This window comes from Atractosteus spatula, chromosome 2, assembly GCF_055471065.1.
Source record: "Atractosteus spatula isolate fAtrSpa1 chromosome 2, fAtrSpa1.hap1, whole genome shotgun sequence".
NCBI lineage: Eukaryota > Metazoa > Chordata > Actinopteri > Semionotiformes > Lepisosteidae > Atractosteus > Atractosteus spatula.
In genome coordinates this window covers 45,218,305-45,240,588 of record NC_142707.1, presented here as the reverse complement: position 1 = coordinate 45,240,588, position 22,284 = coordinate 45,218,305, and the positions used below count along the sequence as shown (strand labels likewise).

General features: G+C 38.7%; 1 protein-coding gene across 4 annotated transcripts in view; it reads left to right on the top strand.

The window, feature by feature from the left end:
• The window catches only part of scml4 (Scm polycomb group protein like 4), a 70,285-nt gene that overhangs the window by 35,766 nt on the left and 12,235 nt on the right, over positions 1 to 22,284 (top strand). For 3 of the 4 annotated variants that reach the window (XM_088932040.1, XM_088932030.1, XM_088932057.1), the window contains 4 exons: positions 3,670 to 3,902; positions 5,140 to 5,269; positions 15,060 to 15,260; positions 16,740 to 16,928. In XM_088932040.1, the coding sequence (XP_088788166.1) occupies positions 3,670 to 3,902; positions 5,140 to 5,269; positions 15,060 to 15,260; positions 16,740 to 16,928 (753 nt within the window). Of the gene's footprint in view, positions 1 to 2,842; positions 3,055 to 3,669; positions 3,903 to 5,139; positions 5,270 to 15,059; positions 15,261 to 16,739; positions 16,929 to 22,284 lie in introns of those variants that run through there. The other variant, XM_088932049.1, reaches the window with a different exon arrangement.

The window sequence follows — 22,284 nt, the reverse complement described above, 5'->3', positions numbered from 1 at the left end:
TGAACAGTTCCCAGGATAGCCTTGACTTGCTCATCTTTTGTGCAAACATTTGACTTCGTTTATAAATAGCCGACAGCTTGCAAGCCAACGTACATGCCTTATTTTGGGGTCTGTTTTTTGTGCGCATGTTATTTTGGATTATTTGTTGGTCGTTTGTTTAACGAAAGTTCTAAGACCCGGGTTCGCTAGGTAGTTGCTCTCTGACCAAGTGATTTAAGGGCTCAGTGCAAGGCTGAGAGAAAGCCTGGTGCTGGCCGGAGCCTCTGAAAGGGGGGTGGCTCTTGAGAGGTCTGGTGAAGACAGCGGCTGTTGCTTAGAAGCCTAGGGTGCTTACAAATTGCATAAAAACACTGAGGAAGAAGCTGCTTTCCTGTGTGCAGTTCTGAATTTTCTTAATTTTTTGTTTCTAAGAAAGGTAGTTGTTTCTTGGAACACAGGTAAATTAGTAAGAAAGAAAGGATAGATAATAGGCATTTTATTAGGTATATTTTTTAAATGAACTGCATAAAGACTGCCTGGGTTGGGCATTAGCTTCTTGTTTAGGAAAAGAACAAAAGGATGCTTGAAGTAGAACTGTGATTGACAGCAGTTTCAAAATTGTTTCTATGGCTGTTTGATGACAGAAGATAATAATTGATTGTGACAGGGTCATGTAGCACTTAAATATTGTAGCAATTAAATATTGCACTTAAACCTTGGACCTCCCTGTCTTTTTGCATAGTTTTTTTCCCCCCTCAAATCAGGAAACTGGGGGTCTTATCAGAGGTGCAGTGTCTTCACAGCTAACTTGATTGACTTTGGACAATTCGTCTTGCAATTTCCATTTTGCAAGGTGATGAAAACACTGCTTCCGTTGCTGTTGTGTCTCTGTATAACAGGCCAGAAAAACTACACAATAGACGCTTCACATTTGTTGTTTGGAATAATAATACTAGCTCCTATTTTAATATTTGATTTTTCATAAATCAATCTTTTTGCAGCGTTTCTGCGTTTTTGTCTGTAGACTTTTATTAATACATTCTAAGAGGTAGATAGTGAGGAAGCTTATGTTAGATGGGCAGCAAAAGTTGCCACACAGAACAGAATCAAAATACAAAAAGCAAAAAGCTTGATGCTTGTCTGATATTTAAAGAAAGTTCGCTTGTCATACGTGGAGCCCTGAAATATCGGCGTATTTTTGTTATTTACTTTCTAGCTGGGAAGATAGTCACATCCAACTAGAATCACATAATTAGCATGGAAAGAATGACATTTTGATTATTAGTGCATAGTTGAGTAAAGTGTGCTTCTCACATCTCATAAATAATTAGACAGATAAATGGATGGGTTCTGTGAAAGTAAGTGTTCATCTATCCATGGAAGAAAGATTTTCATATTAACCGGCTTATAAGAATTCCCTTCCCAGTACTGTTTTTGTAAGAATAATAATGCCCACATCAAATTATTTAACGCATCATGTTTTAGCTTGTGAGATGTTGAATGATCTTTGGATGTTACAAGTTGTGCTTCTTTTCTAGAGGATGAAAAATAGTGTGGTATGTTTGAAACCTCCCTTTTTTCTCCATGCAGTGAGTGTCTGTCACTGCATGGAGAAACTGCCAATAAGTCAATAAAATGAGCTGAAATAAATCTGCTCAAATCTCTCCAGTTTATGTTTAGCTAAGGTACTGTATAGGTTTTATATTAGCAGCTTAAAAATCTGCCCAATTCCTTAGGTACCAACTTGAAGTCACGATAATTATTCAAGATTGACACAATTGTGTTCTTAATCCTTAGTATTGCACAAGGGGATTCATGCGATGAAGAAAAGCAGCTGATCTTGAGTAATATGTAGAACATTTCAATCAGAATTACCTTATCTGTTCAGGCACTATACTTTTATGTATCCCTCAGCTCCCACTGTTGCCACCCTGCAGTCGCAATAATTCTTCCAACATTGTGTTCGTCATTATAAAAATAAAATGCAGTGGTAGTTTTTGATCTGTTTGATTTTCTGTATTGTGCCTTCTCTGCGGTGGTATTGTGTGAATGGCAATTCCCCAGTTCCTGCGTTATAGCAGACGGCCCGGTGAAGGTTTTACTGAGAGACAGATGAATGCTTATGGATTTTCCAGGAGCTGTAACAATTATATTTAATAACCCTATATTCCAGCTGGCTGTAAATAATGCCCTCCTCCCCCCCCCCGGCCCTGTTGAAGCCCAAACCAAAATCCATTAACAAAAACTGCCACATAGCATCCAGTTTTAAACAAACACTTCCTTCTCTGTGCATTTGTATTAGCTGCCTGCGGACCTGCTCACAGCTTAATAATTATTTCCCTAGTACTGTGTGCAAATTGCGTATGAGACCACACTGTAGAATGAGACAGGCAGTGGTAGGATGTTACCGGCTTGTTGCTATGACAACAGATGAGGGACAGTTAGCAGAGCTTTTACAACAGTGACAGTAGAAACTGCCTGCAAGAGACTCTACAGGACAGAGCTGAGGCCGGGAAAGGAACATTATAAGCACACCACTGATTATCAGGAGATTCAGTGGACAGGAGTTGGAAGCATTATTTTCTCCTTGGGGTCATTTTTAAATGGTATGTTTTTTTAATGTTTTTGTTTGTATCTGTCGTACAGTTTTTTTTTTGCTGCATGATTTAACAGAGGAAGGAAGATGCATCACGCTGTACTACACCACACAAATAAGCGCTCACACACACACACACTCACTCTCACAGAGGCCTCATTTTCTACGTGTAGTGTGCGTTTATTCTTTGAAAGCCAGCGGTTGGCTGGTTTTCCGGACATGATGTGGTTGAAGCTGTCATCGTAATGGAAATTCATTGCTGTAGCTATGGTAAATCGAGTTTTCTGCCCTGGACTGAATGCATTAGTCTAATGAGATGTTTGCAGCTGGAGCTCTGAGCTGCAGGACTGAGGAGAAGAGCATAGAGGCAGGCAGAGAGAAGATGGCTTTTGCAGCTCTCTGAGTGGCTGTATTGAGAACCTACAGCAAAAGGACTGGAATTAAAGACACAGCATTCGGTTCATTAGTGCAGTAAATAGGTAAGCCAAACGGAGCTGTGCTTGTGTGGAATCTGCGTGGAATTCTTGCCTGACAGGTAGTATTATTGCTTGAAGTTGGTGGGGGAGGTGTTGTAGCAATACAAAAATGCTGTATATTGTGAAATTTCAGCAGCTGGCTTCTGTTCTTATTGGTTTTGTCCTCTAACCATCATTTTAGCTCTTCGTATGTGTTTCTCAGTTCTGTTCCATCTTTCCCCACTGTTCACTAAGGTAGCGCCTGTATTTTTTTGTGTGTTTTCATTTGTTGTGGTCTCGGTATCTAGCAGTGCTTCTGCACAGTTGAACAGGGAAAGGAAGAGAAAACATCCTTGTGAAAAAAAATGTTTTTTGTTTTGTGTGGGTAACACGCTGTTTTGGGCAGCTTTTCAGAAAGAGTGTCAGCAACTTGTGCAGGATGCCACTTATAGCTGGACACTTAAGTTGGCAGGACATGAAATGACTCATTTGGACTGTGGAAATGTACTCGAATTAGCATCAGCAGAAGGCTGTTTCAGTTTCTTCGATTTTGTGCTCGGGATACAGGAGTGATTTGGCGTCACATCTCCCTCCCTTGCTGTATTTCTGGCTGTTCTGAAGGCTTGTTTTCTTTTTCAGGTCCAATGAGTATTCCCGCGGCATCAGCACAGAAAGCAGACAACAGTGAGATGCAATCGCCTGCCATGAGCCCTTCATTCATTCCCGGGCAGCGAGGGAAGATCCCAGGCAGAAAGCGAGGCAGACCCCCGATTCGCTCCACTGTCTCCAAAATGGATTTTCAGAACCGCTACTCAGAGTCCCTCTCTCCCCTCAAAGTGCCCAAAAAAAGGGGGCGAAAACCTGGATTTAAGGTCAGTGTCTGCAGGAGGGGGGGTTGGTTGCGCTCCGGGCTCGGATTCTGGAGACACAGATCACACTAGACAGCTCAGTCCCTCCTTCCTCCTTGAGGCTGTCTCTGCAAGCCAAGCTGCAGAAGTGGGTTAATGCTGGATGTACCGACTGTATCCACTGACTTGACGTTAGATGGGGAATTTGTTTATGATGAGTGTTGTTGGGGCAGCTAGCACATAATGAGCATATGGAAGTACTATGTGTTGTTTTTGTTTCATTTTCTTTTTTTAAAACACTCACTTCCCGTTTGAGAAAAAAAACCCCACCGCTTTTAGAACCTGGCTCGATACAGTAATTGCAAGTACAAATGGCATTGTGGATTACCACACATAAGGAGAGCTGTTTGTTTCTGCTTATTTATATAGATTGTTTTATGCTGCACATTTCGGCTGACATCAATGTGTGGACATTATTGTTCTCTGTTTTATGGCATGAGCTGGTGTTGTAGCCATGAATGAACATCTGTGCATAGTGCTGGATTAATTCCTGCTTTATGCAGGACTGTAGATAGAACCATTTATTAAATCCAATAAAATGGTGTGGCTGTACAGTTGTCCTCAGGCAGAAAAGACAAGGCTAAAGGAGCTTAGGCCAATGTGACTCCTGTCTGAAAATCAATTTTACTGAGCTACTGTACTGCTTTAGGAAGTCATTTTCATTGTGCTATCATGTAAAAATTTAATTGTATGCACTGTATTTGTGCAGAGGCAAAGAACAAAGAGTTTATGTATTGTAAAAAAAAGATGTTGATTTCTGTTGTGACAGGCCAAACCCTAACAATGCATTAGCAACAATACGTAAAATGGCATTTGCGGAAATTTTACTCTTCACTCCAGTACTGTACAGTAAATGGGGAAAGACGCAATAAAAGATCATTTCTGTGCACTATTAGATCAGATTGTCGTTTGTGATGAAAGGCTAACACTCTGCCTTAAGACCAAGATTACCAACCCCCACTCCACAATCTCACTTGTGCATCTCCAGACCTTCGCTGTGAGTTAATTACCCTCTGAGTGGCAGTTGTCGATCAGAGATGGGAAAGTAATCAAATGCAGCTCGCCTTTATCCTTAACGCGCTCCTATTTGAAATAAGGACATGCTGCAAACTGGGGCTTCAACAACGTCTGATTGTGTGCTGTAGTTAGGCATGGTGCAGGACTGAAACAGTAATATCGCGGGCTGTCACTTGTCTCGCAGCTCAAGTCTCGGATCGTGATGACTCCTCTGGCCATCTCCCCTCCTAGCAGCACGCCAGAACCGGACATGAGCTCTATCCCTCAGGATGCCGCCACAGTTCCACACTCTGCAACTCCACAAGTGCTCACAGGTAGGACTTCGTTGCTGGGCAGTTGGACTCTCGGCCTAATCCAGTACCTCGCCGTTTTTAAGCCAGACCCTGAGCGGGAATTCACTGTCTTTTTTAGCATCACATGAGAAAATCTGTTTTGACACTTGGACAAAGCAGTTCTGAAGATGTTAAAAATTTTAATCAAAACAAGGATGTATTTTCTGTTGCTGAAGTAAGAAAGAGGCATGTGTGAGACATGGAGTTAAAGCCTTGCCTAAGGTTTTAATTGGCTAGTCTTGATTTGAAAAACAAATACCAAAGTTAGTCCAATCCTGGCTGTTATCTTTTAAGTAATTATAACGTAATGTTTAGCATTTCAGAAAGGTGTGTCAGAGAAGAGAAGTCATGGTAAGCTAACTTTAGCGTACCATGACATTTAGAGTCCTTTTTTTCCATCAAAAACATCCCTTTGTTTGTCATTGGAATCATTCATACTCTGCAAAAGTAATAAGAAATTAAACTGATTCTGGATGTGTTATCCAGAATAAACTGAAAGTTCAAAACCTTTTCCCGTGAGAGTTTCTATGGTGAAACTTTGCTGATAGTAAAACACAATATGGTCTTCTCAGAATGGTTTTTCACTGGCTGCCAAAAGGTACTACTGGATAGTTTTGATTTGATTTATGGGTTGCTTTAACGCATCAGGTGCTGTTAAAAATGCGAGGCGAGATAGAACGTGCGTTGATTGATAATGGTGGCTGTTCTTTTCACTGTTTTGCTTTTTAACACATTTTAGGTAGCAAGGCTTTTATTCTGTGTATACTGAAACCATTTGTGAACAGTATGTATACAAAATAGCTGTGCTACAATCATTGTCTTCAGTGGAAGATACAATTAGAGCAATTGTTTTAATTTTGTAGTCATTCTATAGAAAATTTATTCTAGCAACCAGCCAGGCAAAACTCAAAGCAATGTCTCTGTTTCTATATCTAATTATAATGCTGTTCCAAAGTCCATTTTACTCAATGAATCCTTTAGTGTGCACACTCCTTTGTGGGGAATTTTAAATTAAGCAGAGATCCATAAATTATTCATGTATTATTCAATATTAAATTTAGCCTCATTAAGGCTTACTTTAAAGCGAATCTAAAGATGACATTTTTTAAAATTACTTCAGAAATAATGCATGTAAAAGAATATTCCACATCTTATACATTCTTTTTCCACAATGTATATAATTTATGCCTGCATTGCCTTACTTATTATCTCAAGTCTCAGTACTGTAATGTGCATATCATGACAGAAAAACATGCATTAGGTGTAAAATAATTAATTTATCATGATAAAAATAGCAGAAACAGTTTGTGCACAGATAAGAATGTTACTGCCTCGTGTTTAATATGTTCTGTTGAAATTACACATTTTTGCCCTCACTAATGTTGACACTAGTTCACTGCTTCATACCTCACTCTTCAAATTTAGTTCAACTGTAAGTTTTTTTAAATATATGTGCTGAACTATTATTCTCATGGAAGGATGTAACCTTGAATTTCTCCTTTTTTGGTGTATTTTGGTTAGATCAGCTTTGGTATGCAGAACACATTAACAGCTGTTTGATTAAACAGACACCAGTGAACATATGGGCTTTCACCCAAGGTTAGGCAAGGTCTTGTTCATTTCACAGAGAAAACGACAAGTCAGACTTCTGCTGCACTTTGAGGTGTGTTACAAAATAATTTAGATTATTTCATATTTGGACTGTACTTGTTATTCTTATTTTTTCAGTGTATTATTAAGTGTTATCATACCTTTGAGTGTGAATCCATTTTTTTAACCCAGATTAAGGGAGAATATGGTGCTTATTGCTATGAGAAATTCTATAGTATATGGAACTAGAAAGTAAAAAATAGAAGAGTTTCCTCTCGCACAATCTGATCACAACTATCCTTCAGTTTGGTAGCTGGTGAGCAGACCTTGTCAAGAAATACAATTCAGGACAACTAAACAGAGATCTAACATTTAAAATGTAACTATGCCTTAACTGAAATGTTAAAGGAATGAGAGATTATCTGCTACATGATATTTAAGTTTTGAATAAAACAAGCTGTTCTTGAGTTGATACAACGCATTTTCTTTCTGAGGTATGATGCTCCCTCAGTTTGATTTCCCTCGCAAACTTGGCGAGTCTGTTTATTTTATTAGCTGTCAAAGTCTGCTTGGGTTTGGCTGGCTGTTGTTTGCATTGGCTTGACGTTTAGGGTCACTTATCCAACAAAAGCACTATTATATAGTAGCCAGAGAACAAAAACCAAAACTACTCCTAGACTATTGTGGGTTTGCATTGCGGACTTGTGAATCCAAACTTCCTAACGTTTACATTTCTTTTCCTGCCAGTTACACAAATTCTTCTGCTCCGGCGATATTTTCAGAAATAATTTGCCTCTACCCGTTGTGAACGCAGATAACCATAAACTCCCCTCCCCCCATCCCCTTGATTCAAACCCACAGACTCTCAACCCACTCCCCACCCCCCACCCACACAAGCAGAAGTGAGCCTCCCTACCCTTGCTGACAGGGGCACTTTTGCCCTGGTCTTCCTCTGTGTTGCTTTGCAGACCCTTGCAGCCAAGACGCAAACTTTCAGTCTTTGTTTTAGGTGCGTTTCCCTGCACGACAGCAGACATCTCAGCATGCTGCGTGTTTGGTCTCTCGGGGGCAGTGGTTGGCTGTGCCTTCTGGGGTGAATCCGGTAAGGCAGTGACTGCAGGACTGGATAAAAGGAACTGTGTTGTGGTGGTAAGAATAGGAGTCAGGTGCCGTTTGAAACAGCTGGGGAAAGACGCAGGCTGAAGAAACCAAGCAGGGGTTGCATTTTTAGATCGGTTTTCTTCTTCACTTTGAAGGGAGACTCCTGGCAGAGTAGGGAGATGGGTGTTGACTTTTCATTTTTTTTGTCGTGCCTGTTGTTTCTTAGCACAGAGACCACGTTGGATGCTGGGTACAGTGACATACAGGCAAGTGGCGAAAAAACAGCTGTGGAAGGTTTTGTTGTCTTGGGGGTCACTTGTTTCAGCGGGGAGCTTAAACTGTGTTAATAATTTAACTTGATCGTGGGTATTGAGTGCAGCTGCAATTTTCTGTCTTCCTCGGTACCTGGAGAGCCTAGTTTCTGGTCTTACATCACACAATGTAATTTGCTGAAATAACAGCACATAGCGTCAGGGGGTGATCTCTGCAAGAAAATGTGGAAAATAGTTTCAAAAGAGCATGGCTTTCACCATTGTTTTCTTACATAAAAGGTAAAACAATGAAATGGATATCTTTCCAAAGACATTTGACTTAGGTTTCAGTAAATCATTTACTACGCATTTTAGGCAAAAATCAGACAGCAGCAACTAAACCTTCTTTCTACTGTAGTATTCATTTTCATTTAAATGTGGTAGTGCCACTTTAACACGAGGCTGTGATGCAACACCCACTTTCAGTCATGCCAAAGAAATAAATCCAAGAAAATAAGGCATTGTCTTAGACTGTGAACAGGAAGTCAGAATTCAGTGATAATGTCATTCCACTTTTTGGCTGCTTTTTCAGTAAAGCTGTGGAACTAGAAAATCTCTCCTTCCCCATTTCACTGAGTCTCAGCATTAATTTAGGCACTATACAGTATTATTAGATTGAACTGCATGGTTTTGCTACACTTTGTTTTTTTTTTAGGATTTTAAAATATAATGTTAATCGTTTTTCTTTAAAAACTACACATTTTGCGTTTTCCTGTCCACTTGTCTTTGGAGAAACATTAAAGAATTATGTAGTGCTTGAGGTATTTTTTGGAATGTACAGCACATGGGACAGGATCCAATTAGTTTTCGGATGGGTTTCTTTGAAAATTGCCGTTTTATCAAAAGGAATTAAAAAGGAGAATTTTAATCATCAAGACTTAAAGCTGGATGTATTAATCTATGCAATTAAATTACCAAGATCTATGGGGGCATGCCGCTGACTGAACAATCATATAACTTTAAATCGACAGTCACCTTCAGCCAATCACAGTGAAAGAATGTGATGGGCAAGAGATCGTCACATGGGCAGACGAGCACCGACTGATCCCTGTCCAGCAGGTTAAAAACAAAATCAGATTAGCATTTAAATGCATCAATTCTCAGTGCTGCTGCAGTGCCCAATTTATAGCAGGTGTTAAGTGTTTTATTTGATTTGCTGTTTTCCCTGTGGGCACTACATTTTCTTGCAAGGGCAATTTCTTTCTTCTGCATTGATCATAAGTACCTCTAAGCAAAATGCCTATCTGTTAAACTTTATTATTAATGCACTGCTGTATTTCTTGGTGTGAACCACATCCCTGCTGTACCTTCAGATTTTGGCCGTGGCAGTAATCTGTCTTTCACTGCTAAATGTACCACAGTGTATTTGAAACATTTTCCCACTCTCCCCGCCCCTGTTTTTGGCTAATGGGCAGTCCTATGCCATGGGCCACTGGCTCTGCAGAATCTCATGTACTAATACAGCACAACTAATCTAATAAGCTGGTATACTGCATGTTTCCAAGTGTACCATTCATTACTAAAAGGCATACTTTCTTTCCTTTATGCTATTAATAGTATCCATAATTAATGTACAGTAAATAGCTCTGTGTTCTCTCTAAGGATCATTGCATTTTTGCAAACACTCAAGTTACGTATCTGTTATTTTACTTTTTAATAACTGTAATTTGTCTTTGCTATGATCCAGTGAATAAGGTTTTGTCAAAATGACATTTAGGTTGTGTGCTTGAACCTAGATCATTAAGTATGAAGCAAAATTAAATTAAAGGCATTGTCATAAATATGGTATTCCTTCCATTTTGGCTGTTGTAGATGAAATATTGCAGCAGAGTGTAAGGTAATAATTAATAATAAGTGCTTACACTTATATAGCACTTTTCTGGACACTCCACTCAAAGCGCTTTACAGGTAATGGGGACTCCCCTCCACCACCACCACCAATGTGTAGCATCCACCTGGATGATGCAACAGCAACCATAGTGCGCCAGAACGCTCACCACACATCAGCTATCAGTGGGGAGGAGAGCAGACTAATGAAGCCAATTCATAGATGGGGATTATTAGGAGGCCATGATTGGTAAGATTGGTACTCTTTTCGAGAAACACCCTGGGATTTTTAATGACCACAGAGGGTCAGGACCTCGGTTTTACATCTCATCCAAAGAGCGGCACCTGTTTACAGTATAGTATCCCCGTCACTATACTGGGGCATTAGGACCCACATGGACTGCAGGGTGAGCGCCCCCTGCTGGCCCCACTAACACCTCTTCCAGCTGCAACCTTAGTTTTTCCCAGGAGGTCTCCCATCCAGGTACTGACCAGCTCACACCTGCTTAGCTTCAGTGGGTTGCCTTTTGTGAGTTGCAGGGTGATATGGCTGCTGGCAGTGGTAGTGTTCTATTACAATGCGTGGCATACATACAGTACCATATACAAAGCAGGAAAATGTGCAGAAAGCAAACTAGAGGAAGGTCTTTTTTCAGTAGACAAGTATTGTTTTTTCTGTAAAAGTCATACTGTCATATTGAACTGTATTTTTCACTCTAACACATTACTGCGTATGTTCCAAGATAGATTTAAAAGGCAAAATGTGCAAAAATTACATGCATTGTCACAGAATGTTTTTTTTTCTTCAACGTGTGTTTTCATTTGCTTTTACTTACCCATTGAGTATAGGGCATCGAAATGGAATTTATTATACCCTTTCACATGTTTGAAATTCATTTTGGCATGTTTGAAAATGAATTCCAAATATTTGAACATCTCTTACAAATATTTGAAGCAGGAATTGAATTATAAGTATTAGCAAGGGAATTTCAAATATTTGAAAATTAATTAGGAGACTTTTAAAATATCTAATACATTCCCCTTGGGCACCTAATGCCGGAGTGTGGTCTTAAATATAATAGTTTTGACATGAAGTGGTGATAACTGTAGAGGGATCAGGTAGATAAGAGCACCCAGTAGTTTTTGTGGTAGTGTTTGTATATATTTCTAAATCCAAACACTTTGTGATGCTGTTTTTTCTAAAACAGAGCTGTAAGAAGACCAAAGGCTTGTCATGTAAAGCTTTGATGATCTCCTAGTACAGTATAAATAGTAATTCTATAAATAGTTGGATGTTTGGATGAAGCTGAGGAAATGGTCTGGACTTTTACATTTTTTCTTTTGTAGGTATGCTTGAAAAGGACTCATATACTGTATGTAGAGCTTTGAGTTAAGTGTACTACAATTGTACCATACTACAATGTATTTTACTAGAAGAGCATCTTGTATAATTTTATTGATATGAATCCTTAGTACATACTTTGTAGTGTTTGATGAGGGAGATTATCAGCCTTGGATCTTGTTTTCCATTTGTGATTCATTTTAATTGTCAGTATTATACAGTATTATGCCACGTATAGAGATACCTCACTCACCACCTGCAGTGTACTGTATATTCAGTACTACCTATAGAGAGACCCCTTACTGTCATAAATGTAATTTAAATTGTAAATGCTGTAATGTCATTGGATAGACCTAAAGGAAGCTGTGGTGTTAAAGAACAATAGGGAAGAACTTATCCTTAATACAAAAATAACAACCATAATAATTTAGAATATGATATTAGTAAATGATCAGGTGTTAACTAGTCTCAACCCAAAGAAAGAGCAGATCTTGATAGTAGAAAGTGGAAAATAACATTGTAAATGTATGATATGTATATTCAATACTGGTCCTGTGTCTCATTACATGTTGGCCTAAAACATGAGAAAATAATGTATTGGTTATTTTAAAAATGCTTTGTAAAAGCTAAAATTGTAAAAATGTAATGAGCAATATTCAGGCAATATTTGCAAACTGCTCTAGTCTTGTTTTAAAGTTCTTCATGCGCCTTTATTTAACACCTAGGTAGCATTCCTTTATTTTAATTCTTGTTCAGTGCACAGTGTGTGTACAAGGGGTTTGCTTCACTGAATATGTAGTTCAGAATGTTTCTTTAACTGCAGTGTTCTTGATTAGAACCTAAAGATCACAAGTATATGTGAACAATAGCTTGTCACGGTTACAGTAGTATTTGCAACAATCTGATAAAATTGAAAGTTGTAGAATATTGTGAAAGGATTTAACAATGAATGGTGAAATCATCCATTTCAGAGTAAAAACTAAAATAAAGCTGTCTGATTAGAAATTATAACATACCCTATTCCCACTCTGTTAAAATGTTTGTTTTTTTGTTGTTGTTGGAGTATATCATTGTAGTGGAGAAGATAACTTCCAGGAATATCTGAAATCTTCATCTTTAGTTGCTGCAGCTCCTGTAGAGGCCATTGAACTGACTTTCACTCCCCAGGGTTCGCTTGGAGTGGTTACTACCCAGCAAGCTGCCTTCAAACTTGACAGGTTTACAACACATTGGAGCTACCACAGCACAGTAGCTACAGGAAAGAGCATATTATCAGCGGTTTATATATATATTTCTTGTTTACCTGAAATCCTGCTAAAGCTATATTTCTTAAAGTGGCTAAGGGGATGAGGCCCATATTTTGGGAATCTTCCATCTTCTCTGACCTGACCACTGACCTTGTCTGGCCCATGTTTTGACACACAGGGATGTCTGTTGTATCACTCTTTATCTCACAGCACTCCTTCATTCTTTCTGTGAAAAGCTATAGCTTTTATACCACATAGTTCAGTTTAACCCTCTTCCTTCTGCTCTTAGTTCTATGTTTTGAGTGAAGACTTTGATGTACACTCTTACATGATCATGCTGTTCATGTCCTTTTCCCAGTCCCATTGCTAGCAATGACGCCGAGCATTTTTAACTTCTAGCTTGGTTCTGCTTAACTCATGAAAGAAGTTTAGTTCATACTGGAAAGCAGTGCTACTAGAAATCTTGAATTTTGTTTGGTGCGTAGTTATACCAGATACCTTTAAGACATCTTAAATACCTTTAAGTACTCATGTTCTTATTTCTCAGAATAAGATTTCACGTTGTTGTACTTTTAGGTATTTTTTATCTTTTGTGAAGTCTAGGGAATTGTTTTGAACTTTACGGCACTAAAAATGTAGTCTAAAATACTTCTTGCTGTCTAGCACACTTACTTTTCCTTCTTGTTCTTTATCACCCTTCTTAGTCGGAGCTGAATTTGACAATCAAAAGTATTTTACTCCCTTGCTTCTCAAATACTTCATGGGAGAGCGGTTTCTTGTGCAGGTTCTAAATTATTGAATTAACCATTCTGAAAGTTAAGAGAGTTAACCGCTTAATTTTCTGAAGAATTACAACAAGGTATCACTTTCCCATTCATGGTCAGGTCATGACACTATTCCATCATATGATGTAAATTCTCTAATCAGATACATGGTGACTGTTCTGGTATTATGAGGTGACGACTCATTAGCAAGTCATTATTTGAATGTAATAGAATGGAAAGCATACTGTGTGCATAAATTGTTGTTTTAATGTATTTTTAAACAATTTATTTTAATGATTTCTGTTTTTCTAGGTCGATTTGTCACCAAATAAAATGTCACGATATGCCAAAATATTGCTGTTTCTTGAGTTTGCATTGTTTGAGGACAAAATAAAGTCTGCTTTTTTGTTTTGCTTGCTAGTTTTTACCTAGTGTAGCTAAATGTAACAGGAATAGTATGCATGCTAATATCAGACTGAGTATTCTCTTACAACAACTGATATGAAATAAGGCACCTCAAGTATGCATGTGCATTTTTACCAACTTAGGTTGGGACAGAAATGTCATATAACATCACTCTTGTGTAAGTGATAGAAGATAGAACTGTATATAAGCTATAAATGACAGAGCATTAAACCATATATTGTGCGACCAGTTTGCCACCTTGAATTGTTGAAAAATATAATATCAGTCACCGTTGTCATAGTGTACCAGCACTCACATTTTTACCAGAGGTTTTCACTAACCATGCAGTTCTTCTAAGCATGGCATTTTAATAAGCTTATTAACCACCATCTATGTTCAATGTTACTTGTTCACATACATAACGTATAGTTATCTAATGGGAAATGTAGTCCATATACAGTTGACTGCCTTTGTGTCTTTAAAAGAATGATGCTTTCATTTTGAGAACTGTAGTGCATCACAAAGCACTCTGGAGCACACAGGTTTTGCATCTGAAGTTTATTTTTATCAAGTTAAAGAAATATTCCAGTTTTTCCCCTCTTCTGCAAATGCTGTTTTCCATGGAACAGAGTGGCATTGAAGGATTTTTACCACACTTGGCATGATTGCACTTGCTTGTCTTATCAATCCTGTTTTTCTAAATCCTCCAAATATGTATCACACAGCATTTTGCAGTGTACTGGAATTTTGAAACTAATTGGATAGCAGTTGCTTTGCTCTTCATTACAAATTAACATTGCGCGTTGCATTTTTTGAACGCTAGATCACAATTCCAGAGCAGTTTACTGCTATTGGCTTCCTCAGAACCTGTTTGTTTTGCCACATTTGCTTGTTTTAGAGTGGAAGCAAAGCACAGAATAATCTGGATTTTTTCTTAAAGCAGACCATCCATTCCATAATAGTCATGCAGATCTGTAATGCAAGGGTGTTTTTCCATTAGGTGATATTGATATGTTTCTTCAAAAAGATGTGTTTTAGCAGTTTGCATGCAAAACATTTTAATGGTTCTGTAACATTAACATTTTGTGTCATTTGCTTTGATGTAAATAACTCTATCGGTATGGCCATTGAAGAATGTCTGGTTTCTAATATCTCTGCATTTTCTCCTTCCTGTATTGTTTACAGTTTGCATTTATATAAACAAGCAAGCCAACACAGGTCCTAATCTTGACAGGAAAAAAGTGCAACAGCTTCCAGATCATTTTGGGCCCGACAGACCGTCTGTTGTGTTGCAGCAAGCGGTCCAAGCCTGCATTGACTGTGCTTTCCAGCAGAAAGCTGTATTCTCACTGCTCACTCAAGGTTATGGCGGTGAGAAAATATCGGGTAAGAATCCACAGAACTTCCTTTATTACCTGTGCTGGGGCCTCTTTGTGTTCCTGTGTGTTTTCTTTCTTTTGTTTTTTTAAATTGTTTGCCATATGTTTAGCAGTGCTGATTGGCAATATTGGAAATCTGTATCTGTGTATGTATCCATGGGCACAGTGACATTATTATATTATAGTAGTGATGGCTGTGAAACTAGCCATTAACAGTACCTGAGCTAGATGATTTAAATTCCCTCCTAGATGTCTAGTGCTTTTTATTACTTACCCGTATGTCCTAGATTAACAGCTGATACAGTGACACCTCACAATCCCTTGTGGCCTGTTAGAATGGCTAGGGTCTCCTTGGGAAAAATACAACTCAGAACTGACTGTTATTGTTTGTTAATTAATGTTGCTAGTTCCTTTATCCATGGTAACTTATAGCCTGAAAATATGTTGGGTGGAGTTGGAGCACAGAAGTTAAAAATCAAAACTGTTGTAGTTGGCCACAAAAGTTCACATGTATTTCTGAGTTTCCTCAAGGCGTTCCCTTCAGGATGTTGGCCAGGAGTAGTTTTGAGGAACAGTACATTGTCTCGGACGTTTCAGAAAAATGTGAGAAATGCTATGATGTCTTGCCTCTGTTCTAGAGGGGCAAGGTGTTTGACAGATGTTGGTTATTAACATTGGATTTCAGAAAGATGACAAAAAGTACCATCAGGAAATTCACAGCCGGTGCATTTTCAATCACCAGGATGCTCTTTTAAATGACCAAAAAAATGAATTGGCGCATTTTTAAAGTGTTCCATTAACTTACTCTTTTTTTTCTGCCTGATGAGTAATTGTTAATTTTTCGGAACAATTGGAATGCAGACCAGGCGTTTTGTGAACGAGCCAGTATAAGCAGTTTTATAATGTATCTCCTTAGGAAGCTGATTGCACAATGTGAACCGAAATCTGCATGTGAATACGCTTGCGATTGACAGGTGACATGTAGGGGGTCTGATAACAATCGGCCCCTTCGCTCTTATTTGTATTACTCGTCAAGAGCCATTAATCAGTCAAATATTCTCTGCATTTTAATGTACACCTGTGTCTAGCCTCACCAATAAACCTAGAACTGAATGTCAGAACTCTTTTTTTGTATCACCTGGTATTGTGATAGTTGAATTTTGCGGTTCTGGATATGGAATCAGTGCAGATAAGAATCCCATGGCTCAGTTTGTTCAGGCTATCGGTCTAATTGCATGGCAGATCTGTTCCTAGGTTTGTCTCCTGTTTTCTAATGACTGGCACAGTAATCTGTTTTGGTTTGCTAGTCATAACTGAGCTTGTGTTTAACGTCTCTTTTTTTATTCCAACAGTGCTGTTCAAAGAGTGCCCCACTGTGTTTATCAATATTTTTTTCCTCTTCGGTTTCTTTCTGAAAATGGCGCTTTTGATGTAGTTTGTTATTTCTGACCAACTCATTCAAACTCTTTTGTAATTTTGTTTTCAGCCACATTTGATGGGAAGCAGCACCTTCTGAGTCTGCCTGTAGTGAACAGTATTGGCTATGTGCTGCGGTTCCTAAAGAAGTTGTGCCGCAGTTTGCACTGCGAAAATCTCTTCAGCGATCAGCCTTTCCTACAGCACAACGCCGCCTCCTACCACTCTGAGAAGTACTTTGAGGGAAATTCGCACTCCAGTATGTACATTACCCTCTAATGTTTTTTTTTTGCTTTTTCCATCTTTCGTAGTAGTGTTTATTAAATAATAAAAAACAGCTGCATGCTTGAAAAAAAAACAGAATTTTAACTGATTAAAGAGATCCATTATTTTAATTCTGATTCTGCCCTGAAACTGAAAATATGCTCCAGCCCTTGCTCTGGCTTCTGATTCGCTCCAGTGTTAATTGAAATTTGACACTACAATGAACGCGTCTTTTTTCATGATCACTGGACCTTTGTTTTTCATATCCTTTTTATTCCCCAGTCCGGAAGCTAGATTGTAAATCTGCAATCAAAACTTCTCAATTCTCCAAAAGGTTCTAATTCTCTTCACTCTGTGATGGTTTTGAATTTTACTGGTGTGCTTCCATTTGAAGGATTCTGCTGGCTTTGAGCTGGTAAACACCTGAATTTGGACTGAATTTCAGCAATTAGGTGGTTATGAATGGTTAAAGCTAAATTGTATGGTAAGAATACAATTCTTACCATACATTTACTATTCTGCCATTTAGGATCCAGACTGGGGATTTCATCCTTTTCTTGTTGCCATGGGGCTCTTAACATGCAGAGGCCAGCGGGAATTACTGTCTGACAGCCCAAAGCCGTTCTCGCTGTTCCCTCACAGGGGCACGTTTCACTATGTCTTTGTGATTTAAAAAACAACTCTCGCCACCGTGTGCGAAAAGAAAGCGGAGGCTTGACTTGTCCACACGGTTTGCGAGCTTTCGTGATTTAACAGCGACTCCGACAGAAATGATGGATGTGGGCTGGACAGTGAATTGTTCTAATTGCGCCTTAACTGTTTCCACCTTGTTGGTACCACACGGGGGCCTCCGCTTGCTGACAACAGCTGGCACGCATCTGGGCTGTCACAGAGACAGCAAGAGCGGGCTGTTGCTGCAAGAGAATTGCTCAGGCTCATTCCCTTCATGCAGCTGTCACTGCGCCTGAAGGCACCCTTCCTTGAGTCCGTAGCCACAGCTCACGCAGCTGAAAGCTTGTTGATTCAAAATAAGCCGAAAGATCAGACACTACCCTGAGATTGTTCATCAAGATGGAAACTCTGAGCAAAAAGTAATAACTGCAATATTTCTAGCGTTCTACAATGAGAGCAATATTTCTGTCTCTGTAATTGCGGTAAACAAATATTAAAAATGTTTTTTTTGTTAAGCATCCTGAACATTATGCAGGAGTACTGGCTGTAATGTCCTTGCAGTATGATCTGACATCGACAGAAAGAAGTATAGAAATGTTAGTTGACTAGTGTAGATCAGACACTTACAGAGTTGTAAGTGTGGCTCAGTATAGTATACAGTGCTTGACTTTCATTTTCATTGAATCAGGAGGAGAAATCAGATATTCTGGTCAGTTATGTATGAGGTTGATTTAATTTCATTTAAAGATAGTTCGAAAGCTGCATGAAGAAGTGAAAAAATGCAGATTTGGTATTTGCGTTTGGTATTTTTGTGCTTACAGTTTCTTGTTCTCATTACCTGTAACAATCATAGTAAAAACACATTTAAGGCTTTGAGCATAATATGTTTAGGCAGAACCTGTATTCGATCATGTTTTATAAAGAATATGTACTGTACTGTAGTAAGGTGCTATTTAGAAAAATAAAAAGGTAATCACATTACTGCTTGAATGGAATCCTGTGTGTATAAACTGTAGCTGCTCTTTGCACCAAGCAAAACCAAAAAGGCACACATAATAAATGTGGTAAATAAGGTTTTCTTGAGTTGCCTATCCTGTCTGTGAATAATCCACTTTTAACCTTGAGGTCTGTGGATATAGATTTTGTGTTACACTTTCATGAATTTAACCACTTATTAAGGACGGGGTTACCAGGGCAAGGAACATGAAGTTTTTGAACTGCTGCACCATTTATTTTAGTTAAGGGGGTCGATTCTCTTAAACCCTTAGTTGAGGTGGGGGGTGGGGGATTTCGCAAAGATCACAAGTTTAGAAGGGGATCACTCAAACATTCTTTTGCATTGCTTCTTTGCAAAATGACTTTAGTGCGTCAACTATTTAGTTTTGTTTAAAATATGATTCTTGTTACAGAGCTATGTATGCGTGAATCATTAAGTTGTTTTTTTTTACTTATGTTTTATGTTGTTTTTTATTAACATACAAAGGTAACCAGAAGAGTTGCCAGTCAGCTCGAGTATTACAAGTATAAATGAGTGTAAAGTATGTTATGTATCATACTTCTGCATCTTTACAGAGGGTATAATGCGTAAAGTTATTCTCATTAGGTTCTAGGAGTAATCCACCTCTCCCAGTATCTCTCAAAAACTTCCTTCTGGAGTCTTAACTGAAAGGTTAGTTTTTCCATTTCATAAATCTCTGAAACAATAACAATCCAGTTTTCTTTGGTTGAGGGGTCTCTTTGTAACCATTTATGAGTTATAGCTTTCTTACTTTCTGCCAAGAATACTTTTAGCAAGTATTTATCTCTTCCAACAACTTCATCAGGCAGATTACCCAGATACAGAACTGAGCAAGACTTTGGACTTTTGGACATTGCCAAAATATATGGGAATGTCCTACGTCTCTATTGCCACAATCTCTCCAACAGGGTTGTGGCAAACCAAGTCGAAATGATTTTATTTTTGGGGTTATGAAGATTAGAGTTAAATTCTTCCAGCAAAATCCCTGCCATCTTTTTGAGTTTGTGGAAGTGCATTGTGTTTTACACATATTCTCCCATTCCTCGCTAGTGATGGCAATATTTATAATAATAATAATAATTGCTTACACTTATATAGCACTTTTCTGGACACTCCACTCAAAGCGCTTTACAGGTAATGGGGACTCCCCTCCACCACCAATGTGCAACATCCACCTGGATGATGCGTTGGCAGCCATAGGCCCCCCGAATGCTCACGACAGCTCTCAGTGAGGAGGAGAGCAGAGTAATGAAGCCAATTCATAGATGGGGATTATTAGGAAGCCATGATTGGTAAGGGCCAATGGGAAATTTGGCCAGGACACCGGGGTTACACCCCTACTCTTTTCGAGAAACGCCCTGGGATTTTTAATGACCACAGAGAGTCAGGACCTCGGTTTTACGTCTCATCCAAAGGATGAGAACTAATATTTACTTATTCTTCCCATTTTGTCTTAATATAATCTGTCTTTTCTTTTCTAGAACTCCTTATACCCTGATACAGTGTTGATACCATTTTACTAGTGCCTTTATTGCAAGCCTGGATAATGATTTGTATGACTTGATTTAGTTGAGCATTTGAATCATGTTCCTTGATCTCTTTTAAAAAGTACTGACGCATCTGTTAAGCATCGGAAAAAGTCCTGGTTTGCCAAACCCTATTTATCTTTAAGAATCTGAAAACTTAATAGATTTCCCTTTTCCATTATTGTACAGAATGAGGAAATTGCTCTATGAGCCCACTGTTTAAATCTTTAATCAAGTATACCTGGCAAAAATGCCGAATCAAAAGCAAACCACCTCAGTACCCTTATCTGTTTTTCTAATTGTAATTTTTTAACAAATTTTAAACCAAATTTTTAATGTAAATGCAGTTAAGGTATCTAATCGATCATGTTGAAATCTGGTTCGATTGCCAATAATAGCTTGGACTGGATTATTTTTTTATCTAGTCTCTATGTCTTTCCACTTGGCTATCATTTTATCATCACACCAATAGACCAGGGCCTTGAGTTGTGCTGCATAATAATAGTCTTTGAGATTCTATGCTAAAAAAAATTAACAACAGTAATTTTTAGAAGTTAGAAATGGTGTTTATGCGGTGAAAGATGAAGTATTTACAACTACTAAGGATAGTTTTTTTTTGTCAAAATGGACGTTTATTTTAAAGTAGTTGACATTCTCTTGGCTATTGCCTCTGTATCTTTAAACTAAAGCAAGAACACTTAAGCAAGAGCTGAGTTGTACTGCTGTTCCTTTGTTTGCATCGTAAAACGTTTCTGGCTTTGAAACACCAACTTTTATTTTAGAACTTTTATTTTCAGAATGGCTTTGTAAATGGCCCTTGTTTCTACCCTAGCAGCAGTGCCGAAGCTCTGTGTAGGAGTGCCATAGCAGGACTGATAGATCAGATGTTTATCATGTTGCTTTTCCTGTAAGAGGTGTGACTTCCCTGAGATTGGTACCTCTACCTTTCACTTGCCGCACTAGAAGAAAAAGGATGTGGTACTTCCAAATATAGGGCATTGCAAGAGTATTCGGGACCCCTCCTGTGGTGTACCCATATTTTAAACCCGTTTTAAACATTTTAAACTTAAGATGTTATTTAAAACCTTAGTGTGCAAGCTGAAAAATAAGGGTAAGATAAGATACAGTAAATGTCAGCAAAAATGTTGTATGTTAAGTACCAGACACACTAAATTCAAACCCTACAGTGAGCTCAATATTTTGTGAAGGCACTTTTGACCTCAATTAGGGCTGCAAGTCTTTTTAGCTGAGTCCTTACAAACTTTGCACCTGTGCTTGGTGCAATTTTTGCCCATTCTTCTTGACAGATTTGCTCAAGTCCTCTCAAGGGGATCTCTCAGGAACAGCAAGTTTTAAGACTTTCCAAAGATTCGCAATATGATTCAAGTCAGGACTTTGGCTGGGCCACTTAAGGACTTTCACTTCTTATTCTAAAGCTACGCCAGTGTTGTTTTGGCCTTGTGCTTTGGATCACTGTCCTGCAGAAAGGTGAATTTTTGGTCCATTTTTTGGTCTGAAACAGGTTTTTAGCTAAGATTTGCCAGTACTTTGCTTCATCTGTGTTCTTACTAGTCTTTGTAAGATTCCCAGTCCCTGTTGATGAGAAGCAGAATTATAACATATTGCTGCTTCCACGATTTCTGAATATGCTTGAATATAGGGGTGTTGTGGAATGGGAGATGTGTTGTTTTTGGTCTAACGTAACTCTTTGGCATGGCATTTAGACCAACAAGTTCGAGTTTGGACTTTTACCACATTTTTGCAGGATCGCTCAGGTGGAGTTTGTTGCAAATGCCATGCTAGAGTCGTTGCTGACCTCAAAGTGGCATCTAACACCAGTTTCCTCTTTGCCCAGCTGCTCAGTTTGGAGGGACAGTCTGATCTAAGAAGTGTCTGGGTGGTACAATGCTTCTTCCATTTCTTGATAATTAAGAAGACTGTGGGACTGATAGGGATATCCAGAGACTTAGATGTTTTTGACCCTTCTCCTGGTCTGTCCCGGACTTGACTTGAAAGCTCCTTAGTCTTCATGGTCTTTGCTTGAAATTGTCTCCAAGAAGAGACAAGCATTTTTATTTTGAGATCATGTGAACCACTATTATTGCACACGGACAGTCGTCAGTCAGCTAATTATG